The sequence below is a fragment of the Penaeus chinensis genome, chromosome 20 (genome assembly GCF_019202785.1).
Source record: "Penaeus chinensis breed Huanghai No. 1 chromosome 20, ASM1920278v2, whole genome shotgun sequence".
Lineage (NCBI taxonomy): Eukaryota > Metazoa > Arthropoda > Malacostraca > Decapoda > Penaeidae > Penaeus > Penaeus chinensis.
The window spans coordinates 11,185,417-11,200,416 of record NC_061838.1 but is presented as its reverse complement, the minus strand read 5'-3'; the positions used below and the strand labels follow the sequence as shown (position 1 = coordinate 11,200,416).

General features: G+C 35.4%; 2 protein-coding genes across 5 annotated transcripts in view; both read right to left on the bottom strand.

The window, feature by feature from the left end:
• The window catches only part of LOC125036181, a 36,132-nt gene extending 32,842 nt beyond the window's left edge, over nt 1-3,290 (bottom strand). The window contains exons 1-4 of one of the 4 annotated variants that reach the window (XM_047628624.1): nt 3,181-3,253; nt 2,059-2,100; nt 1,425-1,534; nt 533-634 (exon numbers count right to left, since the gene is read on the bottom strand). In XM_047628624.1, the coding sequence (XP_047484580.1) occupies nt 533-634; nt 1,425-1,514 (192 nt within the window). In that variant the 5' untranslated portion in view covers nt 1,515-1,534; nt 2,059-2,100; nt 3,181-3,253. Of the gene's footprint in view, nt 1-532; nt 635-1,424; nt 1,535-2,058; nt 2,101-3,162 lie in introns of all 4 variants that reach the window. The other 3 variants (XM_047628621.1, XM_047628622.1, XM_047628623.1) reach the window with 3 other exon arrangements.
• The window catches only part of LOC125035896 (E3 ubiquitin-protein ligase TRIM9-like), a 243,288-nt gene that overhangs the window by 176,641 nt on the left and 51,647 nt on the right, over nt 1-15,000 (bottom strand). The gene's annotated exons all lie outside the window — the stretch shown is intronic.

The following is a 15,000-nucleotide window of genomic DNA, read 5'->3' as shown; positions in this document are numbered from 1 at the left end:
TTAAAAACATTTTAAAAAGCTTTTAGACCAGTATACAATGAAAGCAGCTATTTAGTCTGTAACAGATATGTTATAAAATTATTGTAAGAATATGTGAATTTACCCATCGATGCCAAGAGGATATGTAAATATATTACCAGTTTATTGTGATTTTAGTTTATAAATTTTTTTACCCATAGATGCTCCACATGGGCATAATCACCAGGGACTCATTTACTAAGCCTAGCTGACTGCATCAGTTTACTTTTTCCCGTAATATTAAAAAAGCTAGTTTTTTAGGTGAAGTCTGCAAGCCCTTTTATAGTAACTGACTCCTTGGTGACTAGGAGCTTGTAGAGCCATTTATGCAGAAAAAAGTTTTTCAGAAACATAAGACAAAGAAAACATTAAACATGACAAAAAATGCCTCCAGTTCTAATTATCAACAAATACCTAAGAGATATAGACAGGAAATTTCATCCTGACATGCTTCAACACAATGCACAACTATCACAAGCTTCAAAATATTCAATGATACAAGACTTTTACTTACTTTGTTCTGCAGTACAATTCCACATGTTGCTTGATCTCTGCCAATTTTGGTCTCACCCTCAAAAATATCATGGCGGACACCTTCAATTTCCAGCCATGCAACCTGCAAACATACATAATTACAAAATCACAATTTAAGTGCTTCAAAACAAACAAGAGCATTTTTATTTAACAGCCTTTCCACAGTGACTTGGGAGTTACATGTCCTTGGACATGAAAAAAGTGAAGGATCCCTTTCACTCTTTAGGAACTCTTTCAAGAAATATGGCATTCCAGAACACCACTTTCCCTTTCCCTCTCTCTAAGTAACACATGAGTGTTGGAACTTTGAGGATCTTTATAAAGGAAGGGGGAGGCCTACCTTGTGTTAAATATCTAAATAGACCTACTACCACTGTCCATCAATCACCTGCCAAAAACTACTAATATACACATATCTTAAGATATGTAATAATCTTATTTTACAATGACCTTGGCAGCCCTATAAGAAATCAGGTATGAAATCAATCAAAGCACTAAATGTATCACAAGAAAGAGCCTAGCCTAACTTCATGTAAAATGCACATTACTCGATTTCATGCTCCCCCACCCAAAACCTCCAATTTCCCACAGGTTCCCATAGATCATTGGGGATGAGGTGGTAGGCATAACTAAAAAACTAGACATGTGGGATGATAAAGAACTATAAAATCAACCAAAGCACTACATATATTACCAGAAGGACTAAGTCACATCACAAAATTGTTTGTTAGGTGAAATTATGAATTGTCCATTTTTTTAAAAATGTACAAACATTATATGAATACATAAAATACAGATCACTCATCAAATCACTCCTACCACAGCATTTTTATAATATATGCAACTCATTATGTGAATTTACAAGAACTTACAATACGTTTTTCTCCTGAATTATTGTCATCATCCTCATCCCAGTCAGCAGGTAAAGCTTGTGTACACTCTAGTGCTTGTGTGTCATCCATTTTCTTACTAATTCAATATCCTGAAAGAAAGAATATGCAACCATTAGTTTCTATTGCACAACACTCTTGGATTAATTTTTACAGTACAGACTCACTGAGGTAGGGTATATTGATGATAATATTCTTGTACAGGACTAAAAGTTGCAGTTGTTGGTATAAGAAATAATCTGCAGACACAAACTGGTTAATCTTTACAGTATGGATGCACTAAGCTAGGGCAAACTGATGATGTTATTTTTGTAGAGGACAAAAATAATCTGTAGACAGGAATGATAGTGCCACAAATAAAGGAAAAAGTCCAGTCAGTGCTCCCAAGTTTCACGTCTATCTTGCTGTGCATACTGATATGAAGACAATGTTTTACCAGGGGGTGTTGATGGCAGAGCATGCTATCAACCCTCCCTTTAGACAGTGCCTGAAGGGCACACTCAGTCATGGTAATTTAGAGTGTTGAATAAACTGTGTGACATGGAGTTGGGGACTTAGTCTCTGGTGAGTACATCCCTACTGTAAAGAATTACCTCATCCAGAAATACAAATTTACCTTGCTTGAGTGTTGAAATAGCTTCAATTCACTTATTTCCACCTGTTCATAGATTGCAAAGCATTTCATTAAACAGGTGGAAACATATGACTAATATCACACAGAAGTTTTCAAATTCTACAAACATGCTTCCCCACGGTGAAATACTTGAAACCTAGCATCAAAGGTGGCAACACCATGACATTTCTGCTTTAAATTTGGGTGTTCACACCCATTCAACAACAATTACTTCAACATATTCACTCTAATATTTATGGTGCTCTCTGAAATCCAGCTCCAAGTTGGATAAGATGTATTTATAAACTGGAACCCCAATCTTGGTGTTTGAGAAGGCAAGCAGAATAAGATGACATCACAATAGCACTTGAATACAAACAATGTTAGTTGCAGGCAACCATAAGATAGTAAGTAGTTTCATGGCCCTTTATTATTAATACCACAGGATATTGTAGTATTTGTCTGTTGAAGGTAATTTACCTATGCATCACAGTAGTTACAAAACCTATGCATAATAAAGTACACAATGTTTACTTAAGTTACTTTGTGGGTAATATGGCCTCATTGTCACGCTGGTCATGACAATTTGTCTGGTTGAGCAAAAGAGGAGTTCAGAATGCAGCATTAGGGTGTCAAGGTTAGAACATCACATTTATAGCAAATGCCCTAAATGAATGGGCAAAAATGATATGGTGCACATGTTGGGACAACAGCTCTTACAATCCTGGTTGTAATTTATGTACAGAAGAGATTTATATTGTACACAGAGATTTTATTGGTAGTGTACAAGTTCAGAAAGAAAATGTCTATGCACATCCCATAGCTTCAGGCCCTAAGAATCCCTAACACTGAACTATGTTTCAATTTGGGTAAGATAACATTACAATCAAGTCCATATATTAATTATCTGAGTTCATATTAACTGACACTAAAAATTTAATGTCTCAGAAGAAAAGACATACTGAGTATGTTTTGATACCGTTACTGGTCTCTTTAAATTGTAAGCATCTACTATGAATGTTTGCTTTTGTCAAACTGTCCCGTTGTAAGTTTTCTTGGGAAAAGTTACTTGCACTTGAAAACTCGCATTTGGGAAGTTATCCTTACCCTTACTTCTTGGCTCACCTGGGCGTGCTGACCCGCTTCACTCTACCATGTTCCACAGAGCTAAACAGGTATCATGACATCATACTTGTTCCCGCCTTCGTTGTCCCGCTCGGAAGTAAACACTGAGGTAAACCCGCGAGGGAGGGCCCTCCGCAAAATTCAGAATTTTAACTACATATGCATACTCATTTAATTAAATATATATTAAGTTCCCCCATTAATTCCCAAGTATGGACTGTAACAGCAAAAGTAACATATACCCCAGGTAATTAATGTAATTATTTTTTTTTCTGCTTGTAGCGTTGTGCATTCCCATGAGTCTATTAGGCATCAAATTCCAAGTTTACCATTATTTCTTTGTCAATGTATATATATATATATATATATATATCATAGCTAATATAAACATATTTGGTGTGCGAATTTTCAGTTGTATGTCAGTTATTATTTTCATTATAAAGCATATGGCACATTTAGACCTTTATAGAAGTAGCGGGATAACTGGCCTTGTGTACGGTCATGTCTGGCCAAAGGCTATTTGACCGAATTATCGCAAATACTGTGAAATCTGGGACTGAAGGAGCCGCGATACCCAGGCCTAAAGCGTTTTTCCCCGAGAATTCATCGGGTACTGTAGGGTGCCAAATGAGAGCTATTGTCTGTAATTTCCTTAGAAAAAATCTAAATATCTCTATGCATCTTTAAAGACAACAAAAGTTTTATCACACAAACTATATTACTTGTTATGTATCAGTTATTAGAAAATTATTCATTGTACAAACTAAACAAACATTGCGTAGCTTCCGTGTGAGCGTACGTGCGAATGTTTGTAGGATGCAGGACTTTTCCCTTGTCGCTATTTTTTGCAAGAAGGGCTTTACCCTGCGTGTTAATTTGTATGAGCGGGCATTTCCTTGGTGTATATATCCTAATTGGAATCATGTCCGCAACGGAACTGATCACCACCTGTAGAGGAGGCGACAAACATCTTAATGAAGGGTACGCTTACGTAAAGCCAGATAACTCATAAATAAGATGGAAATGTTCAGAAAACGACGATATACAAAGGTGTACTTAATACTGACGTTTATGTAAGTAATTTTCTCTATCAATACATATAGTATAACACTGTATCATCTACAGACAATAACAGATTTTTAAAAAAGTATGTCTTTCTTTTAGGTTTTTCGTGTACAGTACTGATCATATTCATATCGTGAATGGCATCGCCATGTCAGCGTTGAAGGTCCGCAAGAAAATCATGCCAACAGGGAAACAACATGTTCTGTGGAGTTATAGTAGTTTTTATTCCCTATATATATTGGGTGGAGGTATGGTATTTATTCCCAGTTCACTGAGAGGCAACTGCATTCACACAATACACACATCAATAACTTCCCAATGCCTGATATTACAGGTGCGTGCTGCAATAGGGAAACAGGAAAGCTTGACGCGTCAGATCAGGCGAGCTGAACGGGAAGCCGCTCCACCAAAGCCAAAAACAATCATAGACGTCCTCCATCCGCTCTCTAATTGCTGTAGCATGATACTTTCAGAAAGCATAAGAGCCTTTGTCAGGTACGACGGCGGGTAGGATTCGCGACTTGTGGTTTTTGTCAGCACCGATGGGCTACAGGCTCTTGATGCTTGGTGTGATCGACTTGTGAACGGGACTCACTGCACAGGAGACACACACACACACACACACACATGTAATATATATATATATATATATATATATATATATATATATATATAATTTATATAATATATATAATATATACAATATATACATAATATATGTGTATAATATATACAATATATACATAATATATGTGTATAATATATATATATTATATATATATATATTTATATATATATATATATAATATATATATATATATTTATATATATATATATATATATATATATATAATTTATATAATATATATATATATATTTATATATATATATATTTATATATATATATATATATATATATATATATAATTTATATAATATATATAATTACGTAATATGTGTGAATGTGTGTGTTTAGTATGTGCAAAAAATTTGTGTATAATATATACATAATATATGTGTATAATATATACATAATATATGTGTATAATATATACATAATATATGTGTATAATATATACATAATATATGTGTATAATATATACATAATATATGTGTATAATATATACATAATATATGTGTATAATATATACATAATATATGTGTATAATATATACATAATATATGTGTATAATATATACATAATATATGTGTATAATATATACATAATATATGTGTATAATATATACATAATATATGTGTATAATATATACATAATATATGTGTATAATATATACATAATATATGTGTATAATATATACATAATATATGTGTATAATATATACATAATATATGTGTATAATATATACATAATATATGTGTATAATATATACATAATATATGTGTATAATATATACATAATATATGTGTATAATATATACATAATATATGTGTATAATATATACATAATATATGTGTATAATATATACATAATATATGTGTATAATATATACATAATATATGTGTATAATATATACATAATATATGTGTATAATATATACATAATATATGTGTATAATATATACATAATATATGTGTATAATATATACATAATATATGTGTATAATATATACATAATATATGTGTATAATATATACATAATATATGTGTATAATATATACATAATATATGTGTATAATATATACATAATATATGTGTATAATATATACATAATATATGTGTATAATATATACATAATATATGTGTATAATATATACATAATATATGTGTATAATATATACATAATATATGTGTATAATATATACATAATATATGTGTATAATATATACATAATATATGTGTATAATATATACATAATATATGTGTATAATATATACATAATATATGTGTATAATATATACATAATATATGTGTATAATATATACATAATATATGTGTATAATATATACATAATATATGTGTATAATATATACATAATATATGTGTATAATATATACATAATATATGTGTATAATATATACATAATATATGTGTATAATATATACATAATATATGTGTATAATATATACATAATATATGTGTATAATATATACATAATATATGTGTATAATATATACATAATATATGTGTATAATATATACATAATATATGTGTATAATATATACATAATATATGTGTATAATATATACATAATATATGTGTATAATATATACATAATATATGTGTATAATATATACATAATATATGTGTATAATATATACATAATATATGTGTATAATATATACATAATATATGTGTATAATATATACATAATATATGTGTATAATATATACATAATATATGTGTATAATATATACATAATATATGTGTATAATATATACATAATATATGTGTATAATATATACATAATATATGTGTATAATATATACATAATATATGTGTATAATATATACATAATATATGTGTATAATATATACATAATATATGTGTATAATATATACATAATATATGTGTATAATATATACATAATATATGTGTATAATATATACATAATATATGTGTATAATATATACATAATATATGTGTATAATATATACATAATATATGTGTATAATATATACATAATATATGTGTATAATATATACATAATATATGTGTATAATATATACATAATATATGTGTATAATATATACATAATATATGTGTATAATATATACATAATATATGTGTATAATATATACATAATATATGTGTATAATATATACATAATATATGTGTATAATATATACATAATATATGTGTATAATATATACATAATATATGTGTATAATATATACATAATATATGTGTATAATATATACATAATATATGTGTATAATATATACATAATATATGTGTATAATATATACATAATATATGTGTATAATATATACATAATATATGTGTATAATATATACATAATATATGTGTATAATATATACATAATATATGTGTATAATATATACATAATATATGTGTATAATATATACATAATATATGTGTATAATATATACATAATATATGTGTATAATATATACATAATATATGTGTATAATATATACATAATATATGTGTATAATATATACATAATATATGTGTATAATATATACATAATATATGTGTATAATATATACATAATATATGTGTATAAATGGGACTTCTGCATCATTGGTCTGCTTCCATTTCAGTCTGTTAAATTCCCGTCTTTGCGCCTGATAATCAACACTTCCGAGTGATTCATTGCTTCCTTGTACTTTCGCATCATACCAATCTATATCTTCCTTCCGGGGTTATTTCTTTGCCTTGAATGACACAATCACAGTTTTCGAGAATTTTGTCTTCAGTGTTACATTTCTGATGGAGTCGTAGTACTCTTTCTTTATTTTCTTTATTTTTTCTTTCATATACCAAGGTGATATTATCTTAATGCCGAATTTGCTATACAGCACAGCAATTTCCGCCTGCAACTTTGATACAATCTGAGATTCCGTAATAGTCAAATTATTGCATGGCAAGCTATCTTTTGAGCATCCTTTTAGTGTCTGGTTACCATGTCCTTTTAAGGCACAGTATCGAGCAAGAATGTCATTCTTCGTCAGTGGTCTAGGTGGCAAAACATCAATGGTACCAAACTCTTTCAGTATATGTGCATCGGCACTGCGCAAACCACCACGTCGAAGTGCCATATTGCCACTGACGAGATCGTCACCACAATATAGGCGAGCGAGTAATGTGCATTATTAAGGTAGCACAAGTTTATATGGAAATGCATAGTGACTGGGAATCTTTACGGAAGTCCCCAGGAATCATTCGCAATGACCTAAGTTACCCTATGTTTGATTCTGCCATAATGTCGGATGAACCGAAATGCCCTTCCGTGGGTCATGCGGGTCACAGCGGCTGAGGCCGCCGCACCTCATCCCAGCGCCGGAAATGGTATTATACTGTAATAAAAAATTGGGAATATTAGATATTTTTTGATTTGTCTAATATTTTGCATGTCGTCATTTAAGCATAATAGGCGCCTGTTTAGCAACTTGCTGAATGATTCTGAAAAAGTCGGAGTTATTGAAACACCCTATTTTTGTGCATGTGTTGTATGTGTGACTGATTTACCATTTGGCATATCAGCTACAACACTATTTCAGGCGTAATTCTTTTAGGTGCGTTCTTCTGTTTTGTTCGCTGTAGATCAGCTAAAATATGACTATGCATGAGCAATTTCACATCTAATTACTCATTATGATTAGGATAGTTTTTGAGTCTAGATGTTCAGTTGAAATAAATGGTAATCTAAAAATATTACCGTAACTGGCCAGCAATCGACCAGTCAATCTGGGATAAATGATGTGTTACTTCCTCGCTTCCTGCCACCTCGTAAATTATCCGCATACCGATACGAAGGTTTCTATCTTGGTTTGACCTGCCTTTAGATAATGGCTTCACTCTTCACCACTTGTCATGCAAAATGATCCATCTCCTCTCCATACCTTATTTGTGATTTGTATTTGTTCTTTGGGCGTTTCATATGCTGCAGAAAATACACTAGGGGATGATTCAAAATGTTATTTTTTTCATTTAGGACAAACATATGTCGCTTATTGCTAGGGAAAACGACAAAAAAAATGCTTTCAAACTATGTGATAGCTGTCATATAGTAACTATTTTTTGCAGAAATTCACATTTAAATGTTCTTTCCATTCTGCTCAAGACAACACTAGATCATTTATATAAAACAGAATATATACAAATGTAGATTGCTCGCTGGATGTTGATGGCACTAATAAGTTCTTTTCTTAGTTACTTGTGGACTCACACCATAAGTATTGCTTTGGTGTGCTTAGGAACAATTTCATATATGTAATGCAGGCCTGTCAATCAACAAACTGCAGGATTCAATTGCTGTATAGACAATCTAGATATTGTGTATAATTAGCAGTCATCAGTTGGCAGATTATGAAATATGCTTCTTTCAATACATAGGATTTTATTTGAATATTTACGAAAAATGTATATTAAGCAGAGAATATCTATCACAAATTGAAAAAAAACAAGGCAGTTGATAATCCATACATTTTCTTATTTAAATGTGTATATGAGTGTGTGTGTGTGTGTGTGTGTGCGCTAGTGTGTGCGAGTGTGTGTGTGTGTGTGTGTGTGCGAGTGTGTGCGCGAGTGTGTGTGTGTGTGTGCGCGAGTGTGTGTGTGTGTGTGCGCGCGAGTGTGTGTGTGTGTGTGTGTGTTTATAATATATATAATATATATATATATGTGATATGTATATATATAAATTATGCATATTTATACATAGATAGATATATATGTATGTATATATATTATATAAGCCACGAGATGTGAAGGATACGAGAGGTTGGGAGCAACACTGTCACCACATGTAAGGGAAATGAGAGATGGCTTGGGCGAGTAAACATAAAGGGTCGTAGCTTATTGGTTTATCGTTGAAGGTAAAGGACAGACGCTCCAAGAGATCACCGTGGTGGTGGAGCTGGACCCTCCGTGGCTTGGTCTGTCTGCCGTCTCTTTCCCGTCTGATGAACATGTCCTTTTATGCAGCGGCTAATTCCTGGGCGGTACTATATATATATATATATATATATATATATATATATATATATATATATATATATATATAAATATATATATATAAATATATATATATAAATATATATATAAATATATATATATATATATATATATATATATATATATGTATATATATATAGTATATACATAGTATATATATAGTATATATAGTATATACATATAATATATATAGTATATATATAGTATATATATTTATATCTAAATATGTATATCTATATATGTATATATATAGTATATATATATATATATATATATATATATATATATATATATATATATATGGATGGGTGCTTCATGCTCGGGATGATGTGAAGCGATGGTGTGGTAGCCTAGTTAGCGTTAAGTGCCTGCTTGCATGCCTTCCCGCTTTCAGCTGCCACCGCTGGCTAGCCTGGTGCGAAAAAGGGAGCAGCTATGCATAAGACTCCCCTGCCAGCTCATAGCCTCTCCATCATCAAGACTTCAACAGTGCCTCCTCGTGGCCACCCATGGAAACTAGGTACCTTGCGGTCCTAGGCTGAACTGTGGAGGCTCTTGGAGCAGCAGGAGGCCCTAAAGGTACGGAGCTATGGCCCACCGGCGTGTGGATACGCCCTGGCTTCGTACTAACTCCTGTCCCCTGCGCCCCCTGGGGTTAATGGGCGGCTGTGGGGAGGCAGGCCTTGCCAGTCGGCCCCCCCGAGATAACCACTGGCAACGTCTAATATAGAAGTTGACGCTGGGGGGAGGGCTAAAGTCCCTCCTACCCAGCAAGTACGGCGGGCTGTGGGTCCCTCTGGGTTGGCGACCGCTGGGACTCGGGTGGGGAGGGGGGGTTACCCCCAGTCCCAGCTGGGTCCCAGCGGCCGCCAGCCTGGCGTGATGCTTGTGGGGGAAAGCCCTAGGGAGCCCTGCAGGTGGATTATGGGGCCTGCAGCCAGCCAACCTCCTCTACATGGGGCGGCGTCGGTAGGGGTGGCAGAGGTGGCGCCCACCCGGAGTGACTGCCCGAGGTTAGACCTCAGGCGGACTGTCAGGGTGGGGGCTTGGAACATCCGTTCCCTGCGACAGGACGATCGGTTACCACTACTATCGAGGGAATTGAAACAGCTGAGAGTTGAGGTGGCTGCTCTCTCGGAGGTGAGAAGACCTGGCAGTGGCACGATTAGTGAGGGTGGCTACACCTACTACTGGTCGGGCCGCAGCGATGGCCACCATCTCCAGGGAGTAGCCATAGCCATCTCCAGCAGACTTCAACCCTTGGTAGTTGAGGTCACTCCAGTCGATGAGCGTATCATGGTATTGAGACTGAAGCTTTCATTTGGCTTCATGTCTCTTGTTGCTGTATACGCTCCTACGGATGTATATAAACTTGAGGTGAAAGAGATGTTTTACGCCAAACTTGCATCTGTGGCAGACAGATGTCCTCGGCGAGATATTCGTATTGTGCTGGGCGACTTCAATGCGGTATCCGGCTGTGATCGAGCTGGCTACGAGATGTCTGTCGGTCCTCATGGCTCAGGAGCTGATGCTGGCAGTGAGAATAGCCTCCTTTTCCGTGACTTTGCTAGGTCCCAGAAATTGAGGATTTCTGGCTCCTGGTATCAGCGGCCTGTCCCGCATCGCTGGACTTGGTACAGCGATACAGGAAGAGTGGCCAAGGAGATCGACCACATCCTCGTTAGCACTCGATGGAGGATCCTCCAGAACTGCAGGGTATATCGAAGCGCTGAGTTCTGTGGAACTGACCATAGAATAGTGGTGGCTACTCTCCGGGTCCACTTTAGAACCCCCCGCCGCCCAAATGAACACCCTAGGGTGTTTAATTTGGACAGATTGAGGGAGGACGAGTGTACCCGGGGGTTTGCCGAGGCTATCTCTGGTCGTCTCACAGCACTCGACAGACCCTGTTCTTATGTGGGATACCTTCAAGCGTGAAACGCTTGATGCAGCTCAGGAATCCATTGGTGAACGCCCAAGAACAAAACAGAATTCCATCTCGCAGGAGACGCTGGAAGCCACAGATGCTTGTCGTGCGGCTCGACTGTCAGGGGATCGCACTTTGCACCGCTCTCTGGTGCGCAGGACTAGGTCACTGTTGAGAAGGGATAAGGAACAGTTTATCAGTAGTCTTGCAGAGGAGGTCGAAAGCCATTTCCTTGTAAATGACCTTCGTCCTGCCTACCAAGCTCTGAGAAAGCTGAACTCCAAGCCCCCCTCACAGATGGCTGCAGTCCGCTCAGCAAGTGGCCAGATAATCTCAGATCCTGATGGGGTGCGTGTGCGTTGGGCTGAGTATTTTGAGCAGTTGTATAAGGTTGATCCACCAACAGTTAACATGGATGCGGGTAATGTTGAGACTCCTCTGCCAGATCCACCCATCAGCGAGGATCCACCCTCCCTGACCGAAATCAGGGGGGCGATCTCCAAGTTGAAGAGTGGTAAAGCAGCAGGTGTCTGTGGCATCCCAGCCGAATTGTTAAAGGCTGGTGGAGAACCTATGGCAAGGGGCTTGCATGCAGTCCTGTCTGCCATCTGGCAGACTGGTACCTTTCCCCCTGACCTGCTGAGGGGTGTGGTCATCCCTCTCTGGAAGGGGAAAGGGGATCAGTGGGACTGCAGCAATCACCGAGGCATTACACTACTCAGTGTACCAGGCAAGGTACTCGCACACATCTTACTGAGACGTATCAGGGACCACCTGTTGAGGCACCAAAGACCGGAGCAATCTGGTTTCACTCCTGGTAAGTCCACAATAGACCGCATCCTGGCGCTTCGAATCATTATAGAACGCCGTCGTGAGTTCGGACGTGGGCTGCTCGCAGCCTACATCGATCTCAAGAAGGCGTTTGACACGGTGCATCGCGAATCTCTCTGGGAGATCCTGAGACTAAGAGGAATTCCAATAAGGATTATTGGACTAATAGCAAACCTGTATACAGGCACTGAAAGTGCTGTAAAGTGTGGTGGGGGCCTGTCGAGCTTCTTCCCTGTTAGTTCAGGGGTGAGGCAAGGCTGTGTTCTTGCACCAACACTTTTCAACACTTGCATGGATTGGATACTGGGTAGAGCTACTGTCCAAAGTCACTGTGGAGCAACTCTGGGCAATATCAAGGTTACAGACCTTGACTTTGCCGATGATGTTGCCGTACTCTCTGAATCTCTGGAAACCCTTGTAGCGGCTCTTGATGCATTTAGCAATGAAGCGAAGCCCCTGGGGCTAGAGGTCTCCTGGACCAAGACCAAGATCCAGGATTTTGGGGGCCTGCTAGGAGACCCTGTACAGTCGATAAGTGCTTGCGGGGAAAACATCGAAGTCACAAAGAGCTTTATATACCTCGGTAGTGCATTTCACGACTCTGGGCTGTCAGACCAAGAAGTCAGTAGACGGATTGGCCTGGCAGCAGGGGTCATGAAATCTCTCGACAAGAGTATTTGGAGATGTCGGTACCTGTGCAGAAGGACCAAGTTACGTGTTTTCAAGGCCCTGATACTGCCAGTTTTACTCTATGGTAGTGAAACTTGGACACTATCTTGTGCTCTGGAATCTCGTCTTGATGCCTTTTGTAACAGATCCTTGCGCCGGATCATGGGGTACAGTTGGCGGGACCATGTGTCCAACCAACGGCTGCACCGTGAGACCGGTACAGGACCTGTTACTTGCACAATCCGTGATCGCCAACTCAGGCTATATGGCCACTTGGCTCGACTCCCACAGGATGATCCTGCCCATCAGGTTGTCTCTGTCCGAGACAACCCTGGGTGGAGGAGGCCTGTGGGACGACCGAGAAGGTCGTGGCTTGGGCAAATCGATCAAACCTGTCGTGAGGAACTAGAGATGGGCCGGGCCCCTGCCTGGCGGCTCGCCATGAGGGATCCTCGTAGGTGGAAGCGGAGGGTGGATGCGGCTATGCGCCCCTGCCGGCGTTAGCTCCATAATGATGAATGATGATGATATATATGTATATATATAGTATATATATGTATATATATAGTATAAATATGTATATATATAGTATATATATGTATATATATAGTATATATATGTATATATATATGTATATATATAGTATATATATGTATATATATAGTATATATATGTATATATATATATGTATATATATACTATATATATATGTATATATATAGTTTATATATATGTATATATATACTATATATATGTATATATATGTATATATATAGTTTATATATATGTATATATATAAGTATATATATGTATGTATATGTATATATATATATATATATATAAGTATATATATGTATGTATATATATGTATATATATATATATATATATATATATATGTGTGTGTGTGTATATATGTATATATATATATATATATATATATTTAGTATATATATAGTATATATATAAATATATCTCTAAATACATATAAATACAAATATATTGTATATATACATATACATACCATATATATAAATACAAATATATATACCATATATATATACATATATATACCATATATATACATATATATACCATATATATACATATATATACCATATACATATACATATACATATATATACCATATATATATACATATATATAACACATATATATACATATTTATACCATATATATATATATATATATATATATATATATATTAGTGATATACATATATACATATATACATATTATATATATATATATATATGAAAGGAAAACCGCCACAGTAAGAAAATAAAATAAAATTGAAATGTAACGTTTCGAACTCTTCACGAGTTCCTCTTCAGACGAATGATAAACCAAAATGGATACAAGGAGAGAATTTTGACAAGAATATATAGTGATTGAGAGACAGAACGAACGAGTAGACTCAGGTCTCAGGACGAGGGTCAAGGTCGAAGAGTCTGGGGAAGGCTTTGCTAACTAACGAGGAGGTAAGGTCATCCAAGCCCCATTGACCAGCACTTAAGTTAAAATTAGGCATTTTTCTAATTAATAGAGATTCTAACATTTTCCTTTCGTACGAGCTAGCTGATTTATGAATTAATTTCGCGTTTTTCCAGTTAAGCTGGTGACCTTCATCACGCAAATGAACGAAACA